Here is a 10,267-nt window from a genome sequence, read left to right as displayed (position 1 = left end):
GAGGGCGAGGGCGAGGCGGCGGGGGGCTCCCCGCGCTCCTGCTTCTCGTGCTTGCGCTTGTGGGAGTCCATCTGCGACATGCCCACCACCGTGTGGCGGCAGCCCGGGTAGGTGCAGTGGAAGTGCGAGCACTTGAGCTTGTACTTGCAGTCGGCCACGGCGCAGTCGGCGCTCGAGCTGAACTGGCAGAAGCCCGCTGCGCTGATCACGTCCTGCTTGCCGTGGTGCTTACGGTGCGCCGTGACCTTGGTGCTGTCGGTGCAGCGGAAGCGGCAGCGCAGGCAGTGGAAGTGCGTGCTGGTGCCCGAGAACGGGCAGTCGGCGAAGTGGCAGCTGAGCGAGGCCTTGAAGCGCTTGAAGTCGTCCAGCACCAGGTTGTCCACGCGGTCGTGGTGCTGCGCGTGCTTGTACATGTGCGTGCGCCCGCAGAACTTGTAGCCGCAGTTCTCCCGCGTGCAGTGGTAGTGGGTGACCTTGAGCGAGAACTGGCAGGCCGCGTCCTTGCAGTCCTCATAGAGATCGAAGCGCCGGAAGCCATCCAGCATCATGCCCTCGTCCAGCATCTTGCGCGAGGAGGCTGTCTTCCGCCGTTTGCCGAAGGGCGACATGTCCTCGATGATCCAGAAGCGCTTTTTGGCCCCCGAGGCGGTGGGCATGGAGATGGTGTTCCCTGGGGAAGGTCACGGGAGGTCAGCGCAGAAGGGATGCCTTTGGCACCATGCCTGGGGCAACACCCACGTGGGCCCAATCCCGGGTGGGGGCCTGGGAGTCCCAGGCAGCCCATCCTCTAGGTGCACGGACCAGGCCTGCAGGGAGGCGGTGCTGCTTCGTGGCAGTGAGGGTGTGGACCAAGGACAGTCCGGGTGACAGTGGAAGCTGAGGAGGAATCTGGGCTGCAGGGTAATTCCCCAGGTTGGACTGCGGCCAGGATGCCCATGGCACGGGCCTCTTGGGGACCTTGGCTCCCCCCAGCCCTCCAGTCTGCATGGGACCTGCCTGCAGTGTGGCCAAGACCCTGGGCCCAAGGCTCCTTGCACCAGGTTTTTCTGTTTGTTTCTAATACAGGGGATTGAACTCAGGGCCTTTGTGCTGAGCTAAATCCCTAGCCCTTTTATTCTTTTAACTTTTAGTTAATTAGTACATATTTCATTAGTACATGTTTACAGTACATAATGATTACATTCATCCCTTTTTTTTTATTTTGAGATAGGGTCTCATCGAGTCACTGAGGGGTCCAGGCTGGGCCTGAACTTAATGATTCTCCTACCTCAGCCTCCCAGAGTGCTGGAATTATAGGCTTGTGCCACCAAGCTTGCTATACCAGAAGTTCCTTGAGGTCCCACTGGCGTTTTCTGCCCCCAGTCGGCCTGATGGGCCAGGCCTCGGGAGCTAAGCACCAAGAAGATGCCCCCGCCCTCCCTCATGAGTGCCCACCCTGGTGCCAGGCTGAGTCCCAAGATACAGGGGCCCATGGCCAGCGACTCCTTTACCCTGTTTCTGGGAGACACCTGCAGCCCTACAGCTCCTGCTGGCTGCAGGACGAGGCCCCTGGCTCTGGCACTGCCTGGAAACTCCAGAAGCCCCAGGCCCAGCCTCACCCAGGGTGGGGACTGGCACGGCCCTGCCTGGCCTGCCTAGAACACCCAGCCACCATTGCCCATGTGTGGGACAGGCCTGGTCGCCTGGCCTTGGCAGATGGAGAGAAAGCAGGGAGAAGGATGGGCTGGGGTGTGGGAGGGCTCAGGCCTGAAAGCCACAAAGCACTGATGGGCTGTGGTCTCGGGCTGAAGGGCATTTTCAGTCATGCCAGCAATGGAGTTTTCAACATGTCCTGCTCACTGCCATCCTCTGGTGCCTGCACGGAGTGTGCCCAGGCAGACGCGGGGCAGAAGAGAGTGGACGGAGAGTGATGGAGTGTCATCTCTACCCAAGGGCCAGGAGCAGGCAACCCCAAAGGGCCTGGGCTCAGGACCCCCAAACCTGTGCAGGTCCCAGGTGAACCCTGAGAGTGGCAAGGACAGACTCTGTCCTGCCCAGGGCCAAGGAGGGTGGCACCCACGGGGTGTAGAGCAGGAGAATGGCATGGCACTCGGGGTCCTGACCGTGGTGAGAAGAGGCAAATCCCCGGTGGAATGAGCCAGAGGCGCAAGAAGCTGTTCTTGGGAGGGGGGCCTGGCTGTCAGTGGTGCAGAGTGGCCCTGGCCTTGGTTCAGCTGGCCACAGAGAAGGGCCGGGTCCTAGACTATGACCCGGAGGATCACTTGGGGAGACAGACACCGGAGAAGGCGTGTGGGAGTTACCTGCAGCATCCTGAACTAGGGGGACGTCACTTTTTACTGGAGTTGGAGTGGCAGTGACAGGCGGGAAGCTGGGCGGGCTGCTGATGGGGTGGGCCAGGCCCCGGCTGGCTCCGAGGTTGGCACTGAGCAGAGAGTATGAGAGACAGGACGGAGAGAAGAGGCATGGGAGGGGAGGGAGGGGCGGCCGCAGCACGGCCGGTGGGAAGGATGGAGCCAGGGGGGGCTGCAGAGCCCCGCGGGCAGCCTCGTCACCAGCAGCAGCAGGAGGAGGAAGAGGAAGAGGAGGAGGAGCCGGGCAGCCTGGAGAGGTGGAGAAAAGCAGAAGACAAAACAAAACAAAAAGACCAAAACAAAGAAAAAACAAAAAGAACCAAAATGAGAAACCCGATGGCAGAAGCAAGTATGATACGAAAATATGTGGACAGATGCGCAGAGAGAGGTGCGACACAGAGGGGAGAGAGGCTCCGCCGGTGGGCAACCTGGTGTGCCAGGCCGGCCTGCCGATGGCTGGGCTGGGGGGGAGGGCCTGGGCTTCCTCTCCTGCGACTGCGGCCAGGGCGGAGTGTGCACGGCAGAGCTGGCCTGGGGTCGGCCCGGCCCGCGCTCACCTGCCGCAGTGCTCTCATTGCCCACCGGGGTGCTGGAGCAGCTCCGATCCATGGTGGATGACTCGGAGGAGGCGGCACCGGGGCTGCAGCCGGTGTAATCCATGCCCTCGTCTGTCTCGACGTCCATCAGGCTTGGGGGGCCCTGAAAGGAAGCAGGGTCCCTAAGGAAGTTGGCCACAGGGCTCTGGTGGTCACGTGGGCAGTGTGGGCCTCCACCTGGAAGCAAGGGTTACCCGGGCGTGCCCCGCGGGAGGCCCTGGGCGTTCACCTGGGAGGCGGGTACTCGGTCGAAGTTCTTCCCCAGCATCCTCCGCATGTGCTTCCGGGCGTGAGAGGTCATCTGGTGCTTGAGGAGGAAGGAGAACTGGCAGCCCTCCCGGATGCAGTGGAAGTGGCTGTTCACCTGGTTGTACTTGCAGCCTGCGGACACGGCCCCCCGCGTGAGCTCCCGGCGGGCAATGCTCGTGCCCCCGGTGTGGGTCAGCCCTGTTGTGGGCACAGGGGAAGCGTGGCCAGCAAGGCAGGTGCATTTCTACAGGGAAGGCTTGCATCTGCTTTCTCCCAGGAAGCCCAAGGCTGCCCATCCCCAGACTCCCCCAGGCCTGGCACGGAAGTGTGGCAAGCAGGCCTCACCCCTGCCTCACACCCTAGGAGGCCCACGCTCCAGGGCGAGACCCTCGTGGGTCTTCCTGCAAGCCGCCTGTCTCCACATGTCTTCTGGGCACCTGGGGTGGTATCTGTGCCCCCGACCTTGGCTGTGGCCTTGGCTGGCCTCCACCCTGTCCCCACCCACCTCTGCTGTGCTCTGGCCTGAGAACAAATAGAGCAGGCGGGACTGAAACAGCCTCAGCTAAGGGCAGGTGAAGGCCTGCCCGTTGCCATGGTGCCAGGCTGGCCAGGTGTCTTATATCATCCCCCAGCTTTGTTTGGCCTCAGCTACCACCAAAAACACCCAAAGTTGAGTAAATAATGGCAACTACAAAATACCCTGACACCTGTAACTGAGACCCAGAACAGCATAGGCCACCGAGTATTGACATCTGTTGCCACGGTTACCGGCCCTCTCCAGGCCATGGATCCTTTCTGAATAAATACTTGCAGGAAAGGTTTGTTTCTTTTCTTTTCTGGCAGTTTTTCCTGGGCTATTTGGGCTTTAACATTTTGTGAGTCTATGGCTTCTGTGACATCTTTAACAAAACATGGTACCAGAAAGGGGAAAACACAGGTTCCAGGAGAGGTGGCCCCAGGAATCAAAGCCACGGTCCTGCCACCTGAGAGAAGTCCCTGCCCCAGCCCTGGCTATAAGTACCTAGCCTGCCACACTCCTCCCGCTTAGTGAAGTATTTGAATCCATTAGCCGCCCGCCGCTCAGCCTTCTCATGCTTCTTTATGTGCCACGGCAGCTTGGTGGTGATGTTGGTCACAAAGTAGCAGCCAGTCCGGAGGCAGTGGTAGTGCCCACGCATCCGGAATTCACAGTGCTGTAGGGAAACACAAGGAGGCTCAGGACAGGCAGTGACTTCTGCCATCTCAGGCCTCTGGTCTGTGGCAGGCCTTTTGTACTGTGTTCTTCCAAACTCAGAATAAGAAAACACAATTGTATAGAGACCTTTCACATGTTAAAAGGCAGTATGTCCCCTTTGTCATTTCACTAAAATATCCTACTAGTAACCTTATAATCCCTCACTAACCTCACACCCAGAGCAGACATCACTGATCTATTTTAGCACTCCTCCCAGTATGCCCAGACCTAGGCAGACATCACTAATCAATCCATCCTAGCCCTCTTCTCTATATGAGCAGACCTAGACAGACATCACCAATCCACTCTAGCACTCCTCTATAGTCTCAGATTTAGGCAGACATCACTAATCCATCCTAGCAGTCTTCCCTGCATGTGGCAGACATCACTAATGTATCCTGGCAATCTTTTCTGCACACTCAAGACTTTTACCCCAACTCCTCAGGTAGAGCCTCTGCCAGTCCTGGGGGTGGGCCTTTCAAACTTGTCTTTCCTGTCTGGGCATGGACAATTCTATCCCTTTATCTATTTGTGGGCCTATTTTAAATTTTTAGGCCTCTGGGAAAAGGGGACATAGCTAACACCAGGATGAGAAGGAAGGATGGCATGTGCCCAGTGGCTGCATAGCATTTAGTCTCTACTAGGGGTTTAGACTGAAATGACAGACCTCAACAACTTATCCCCAATCTGGTCCCCTGCCTAGGGGCCTCCAGGGGCCCAGGGGCAGACAGTGTCCTTTCCAGAGTCAGGTAGAAACTAACTTAAGAAAGGTGTGAAAAGCAGAGTCTCTGCCAGGAGGAGCCTGTGCTGGGCCCTGTGCCTCCCCTGCTCTGCCACCCTCTGCCCGTCACACTGACCTGGTTGGGACAGAGACACTGTAGGGAATAGTAAGCGAACTGGTCTCGCACATTCACCAGGCTGTTGTTGGGGTTGATGTGGTCCAGGCAGTGGGATTCCGCCTTGCCAGAGGTCTTGCAGACATACTTGCAGTTCCCAAAGAGACAGTGGAAGTGGAACTTGTTGGCGTACTTGCAGTCGGTCGCGAGGCAAGGATCACTGGAAGGAAACCATAGCCCAGAAGGTCACTGGCATTTCTAAGTCCTCCCTACTAGTGTCCCGATTTTGCCTGTGTTGAGGTTCATTCTTCAGTCACCAGTGGTACAATCAAGAGGAATGACCCTGGGCTAGGTCTCCTGCTCAACAGGCCTATTCAACCAGAGACTACAGATCCCAGCATGCATCCCTGCCTCCTTTTAGGCACTCTGCCTGGTGCATAGGGATTGCAATGTGCAGGGTGCCCAGAGCATTGCATGCTGGGACATGTAGTTTCCACGGCCACACCTCGAGATTATAGATAAGAGTGGCTGCAATAACTTCTTGGATATGAAAATAAGGGATGGTGCTGCCAGCCCTGGCAGGATGCCAGTGAGGGCCTAGCTGGCATGGCACAGCACTGTTTTGGATGTGGCTGACAGACTGCAGATGGGTGGGCAGCCCTACCAGGAAGCACTGCCACTGTGGGACCTCAGCAAGAAGGAACGTCGTGTGCCTGATGTCAGGTCCCGCTGAGGCGCACAGCTGCTGGTGCTCCCCGGGTCCTCTGAGGCCTGTGGCACCCACCCACTCGGACAACCCAGGAGCCAGGGGGTGGCAGGGGCTGGTGGCAGGTGCATGGGGAAGTGCTGGGCCTGCTCAAAAGGCTGGCAGGGCCCATGAGCTGCAGAGGGCCGTGGGAGGACACGGGGCTCCAGCCTTCTGTCCTAGTTGTCAACATTGCAGTCCCCAAAAAGGAGACCCATGGTGGGAACTCTGCCCAGGCCCAGAAAGCTAAAAGGGCTGCCATTTTAGGGAAGGGAAGCAAAAAGGGACAGAGAGGCACTGTGGTCCCCTTCCATACCATGGGCCCAGTCGCAGTGCTCAGAGAGGGAGGACACTGCCACTCAGGTGGTATAAATAATACAATTTATTACTTTTATTGAGAACAGGAAGCCGCACACATTATGATACAAAGTCACCGTTCTCGCCACAAGGAGCCACCACCGTTCAGTGAGGAAGATCCCTTCCAAACCCCTGTGCGGGTGGGTGCAGGCCTGGAGGGGACTATTCCCCTTGGCGCCCCCCTTGGCTTTCATGCCCTGCAGACTCAGCCCGGTTGTAAGCCCCAGAGAAGCCCAGCAAGGGTGACTGGAAGGAGATGCGGCCCCGCTGCTGGGCCAGGAAACCACTCTCGGCCCACCCCAGCTGGGCCTTGTGGGATCTCCACAGCCCTGGTCCCACTGGAGCAGTGGCCGCCACCACCACCACCACCACCACCATCCCCACCTGCTGGCTGCTCAGGATCAGGAAGTGAGGCACAGGCAGCGGCAGCATCTTTGGCTATAAGGACGTAGCCCAGTGGCCATGTCCCGAAGGCTGGGGACAGCCAGTGCTAACAGCAGGGTGAGGAGCAGGGCCTTCTCGCTACCCTTTCTACACCCACTCCCGAGACACACAGGGACGGGGTGCCCGGCTCATCGAGGGACTCACTTCTCCTGGAACTGGAGGAATCCGGGTTTGACCTGGGGCTTGGCATTCTCTAGAGAAGTCGTCGCCAAGGGTGAAGCAGGCAGGTGAGGCACTGATGCGGGCATCTGAGGCATCTGGGGTATGGTGGAAGCCAGCTGCTTCCAGGCGAGCAGGGTGGGGGTGGAGGGCACCGAGGCTGGGTTGGGAGTGGGCCCCTCCAGAGATGACCCTGGGACTGTGGTGCCAAGGGGTGCCGGAGGGGATGAAGGTGCCAGGGGAGGTTTGGTCTCAGCAGCAGAGGCCGGGAAGGAAGCCTCTGTGTTTCCTTTTGCTGTTCCTCCCTCTGTCCGGAAGTGGAAGCTGGAGAGGCAGAAAAAGGGCATCTCAGGTGGGTAGCTGAGGACCCGCTAGGGGGTCGACCCTTCCCTGGCTGCACACGCCTCGGGAGGAGTGCCACATGTGACCCTGTCACAAGCCCAGGGGCCCAGCATCCCTATCCATCCTGAGCACGGGCTCCGGACGTCTCCCATGATCCCATCAGGACAGGGTTTGAGGACAAATGGCTGTGTCCTCAGTTCTGCAGCTGGGCTGTTTGACCCTAACTCTCTATCTTCCTTCTTGTGAGCTCTCTGTGTCCTGAACATCTACACTGTGTGTGTGTGTGTGTGTGTGTGTGTGTGTGTGTGTGTGATGCCCCTTCCTACAGAAGCTGCACTGGGGTTCACGTGTGGGACCCTCAGTACTCAGCAGGCTCTTGTGCGGACCAGGAGCTGGGGACACCTGTTGTACACATTTTATACCTGTGAAGGTCTGAGTCCAGTTACAACCCGTGGTTGGACTCGCTTTCTAACCCCACAAGATTTACACATTCATCTCAGTATTTTAGGTCAAGGGAATCTACGTGTGGCTGGAAAGGCCTTGACCTGCCCTGGGTCTGAGCTGAGCCTCTCTGCCTAGGCTCTGGGCTCTTCTAGTCACTCTTCAGGGCCATCTGTGGCCAGGTGCGGGCCCCACCTGGTCCTGGCACCACCCCAGCTGGCACTCAGGGCCTCGAGGTGGGGTCTGGGTAAGGGCTGGGCACACGGCAGAAGGAAGGGAAGCCGGCCCCCCTGGGGTTCTATTTAGGGCTCTGGGACTCTGGGGGCCCCCACTCACTTTGCGTGCTTGATGGCCCCATCCAGGGTGCTGAATAGCGCCCCACACTCCTCCACCACGCAGTGGAAGTGGGCTTTGTGGAGGAAGTCACACTGGGCGTCACAGAAGTCCTTGGTGCCAAACCTGGTGGGAGCAGCCAGAAGGTTAGGGTAGGGTCTCAGAGGTGGGGCTGGCGTGGCCACCAGGGACCCTGCCCTCCCCACTGTGATCCGCAGGCCTCACCTGCGAAGGTACACCTTCCAGGGCTCCGACAGCTTCTCCTGGACAAGCGCCTTCACAGCCTTGCCCAGGAAGGGCGAGGGCTCCACGGCAGGGCTCCCCTCTACTTCTGCCTTGATGTTCAGCAGGCCGCCGAGGCCAGCGTTGCCCTGAGACATCTAAGAGGACAGAGACTGAGCTTGGGGCCGTGTGACCCTTAGACAGACCCGCCCAAGCACAGCTCTGGCTAGAGAAGAGCCCTGTCTGAAGACTCTGGGAGAGGCAGGACTGGGTCTCTCTCCTCACAAGCCCATGCTGTGGGAGCCATCATTCAAGCTGAGGCTGCCACTCCCAGTGCACATAGCAGCCCGTCTTCCCCCAGACTTTGCTGCTCCCTGGTTATTTTCCTGCCAGAAGGTTTTCAAAAGAAGTGCAGGAGGAGGAGGGATGGGGGGAACCCCTATGAGTTCCTTGAGAACAAGAGAAAGCACACAAAGGAGGAGCAGGGAGGGAGGGAGAGAGAGGCTAATGGGGGAGAGCAAGGCAGGCTGGGGAGAGATGGGAGGAGAGGTGCCCTGGGAGGAGCGAGGGAGCAGGAGGCAGCGTCCTGAGGACAGCCAAGGAGACGGAGGGCATGCGGGAAAGGAGGACAGGTGGCAGGGCCCGGCCGCAGGAGCCCATGCCTGTGTGCCCAGCCAGGACCCACCCACAAGGCCAGCCCAGGCCCACTCCCTCTTCAACCCAGTCACTTGTGTACAGTAACCAAATTAATCTTGCTGCAGTCAAATTCATCGTGTGAAGGGGAAAAATATATTTGAGATGATGTATAATTTACAAAGACCCTGCATTATTTAAAATAAATATTCCAGAGCGACCTCTCCGGAAGGCGTCCGAGACCATTACTCAAGCCGAAAAGTGGAAATTGATGCTTTGCTCTCACTTTAGTCTCCCCCCGCCCCTTTTTAAACAAACAAAAATAGATATAAAATAAATAAATAACATTAATAACTAAGGGTGAGAGAAGTTAGAGGGCTCCAGAAAAGCTTTTGGAGCCCTCCATCTGAAGGGAAAAAAAAAAAAAATGGTGTCAGAGGCTGGAATATATTTCTTCAGCCAGTTCATTAAATTAATTTGTAAGCAGTGGCTCTGAAATTATATTCGATGAAAAATGGCCTCAAAATTTAAATGGTACAAACTCATCTTATTAGAGGGAAAACATTAAAAAACAAACACATCCCCCCACCCCCCAGCACAGCTTTAATTTCTCTGGGTGGGGGAACGGAAGGCGTGTGATGGATGGTTCTTACCTTATTCATAAGCGAGGATAAAAGAGATGAATTTGCCGGGACTGCGTGGCCATTTGATTCATTACTAGAACACACAAACCAAGGGGCTTCGGCTCAGACATTGGGGTACCGAGTCCAGTGGTACGGCCTTCCCGGCCAGACCAGGGCTCCAGCCCTGCCTGCTGCCCCTGCCCGATGGGAAGGTGAGTCCAGCCCAGCCCAGCCCAGACCCCGGGGCTAGCTCTGAGGTGTGGCCATGGCCTCCCCTGGGGCCCGGGCTGGCCTCGCCTCACCTGGGCTCCTTCACAGTCAGGTCAAGACTGCGGTTGTGGGCAGCCTCGTGTGGGCCTGGGGCACCGGCGCTTTCGCCACAGGGCTCCTGCTTCACCTGGGCCAGGGGGAACCTGGTAGGGGTGGCCTGCTGCCCGCTTCCTGCAGGGGAGAGGAGGGAGAGGAAGATGGGCTCAGAGGGGCTTGGGCTGCACAGTACCAGTTCCCCCAGGCAGGGATGTTGCTGGGTGGGCCAGGGCCTCCAGGGAGGCCTAGCTGCTGGTCAGCACTTCTCCCCACTGACGTGATCACTTGCGATGCTTACCCCTGTGTGGCAATTCTTCAAGTGATAATTATTGCAAAATTATGTCAAAGTTGTCCTGGCTCAGGGCCTCCTGGAGGAGAAGGGCGGGAGTCTGGGGA

The 10,267-nt window shown here is 58.0% G+C and overlaps 2 protein-coding genes across 2 annotated transcripts in view; both read right to left on the bottom strand.

Moving 5' to 3' along the window:
* LOC104864912 (zinc finger protein castor homolog 1-like) overlaps positions 1 to 5,266 on the bottom strand; it is a 10,902-nt gene extending 5,636 nt beyond the window's left edge. The window contains exons 1-6 of the mRNA XM_033767392.1: positions 4,600 to 5,266; positions 4,218 to 4,389; positions 3,177 to 3,328; positions 2,909 to 3,050; positions 2,301 to 2,600; positions 7 to 670 (exon numbers count right to left, since the gene is read on the bottom strand). Coding sequence (XP_033623283.1) covers positions 7 to 670; positions 2,301 to 2,600; positions 2,909 to 3,050; positions 3,177 to 3,328; positions 4,218 to 4,374 — 1,415 coding nt within the window. The 5' untranslated portion in view covers positions 4,375 to 4,389; positions 4,600 to 5,266. The remainder of the gene's footprint in view (positions 1 to 6; positions 671 to 2,300; positions 2,601 to 2,908; positions 3,051 to 3,176; positions 3,329 to 4,217; positions 4,390 to 4,599) is intronic.
* Positions 5,267 to 6,952: 1,686 nt separating this feature from the next.
* Positions 6,953 to 10,267, bottom strand: part of Casz1 (castor zinc finger 1) — a 47,661-nt gene continuing 44,346 nt past the window's right edge. Inside the window, exons 11-15 of the mRNA XM_033767339.1 lie at positions 9,868 to 10,006; positions 9,596 to 9,659; positions 8,313 to 8,467; positions 8,091 to 8,213; positions 6,953 to 7,295 (exon numbers count right to left, since the gene is read on the bottom strand). Coding sequence (XP_033623230.1) covers positions 6,953 to 7,295; positions 8,091 to 8,213; positions 8,313 to 8,467; positions 9,596 to 9,659; positions 9,868 to 10,006 — 824 coding nt within the window. The remainder of the gene's footprint in view (positions 7,296 to 8,090; positions 8,214 to 8,312; positions 8,468 to 9,595; positions 9,660 to 9,867; positions 10,007 to 10,267) is intronic.

The sequence above is a fragment of the Fukomys damarensis genome, unplaced genomic scaffold, assembly GCF_012274545.1.
Source record: "Fukomys damarensis isolate Sample0158 unplaced genomic scaffold, DMR_v1.0_HiC HiC_scaffold_23, whole genome shotgun sequence".
Lineage (NCBI taxonomy): Eukaryota > Metazoa > Chordata > Mammalia > Rodentia > Bathyergidae > Fukomys > Fukomys damarensis.
Note: the sequence above shows the minus strand (reverse complement) of the source record. Positions and strands in the feature narration are given on the sequence as shown.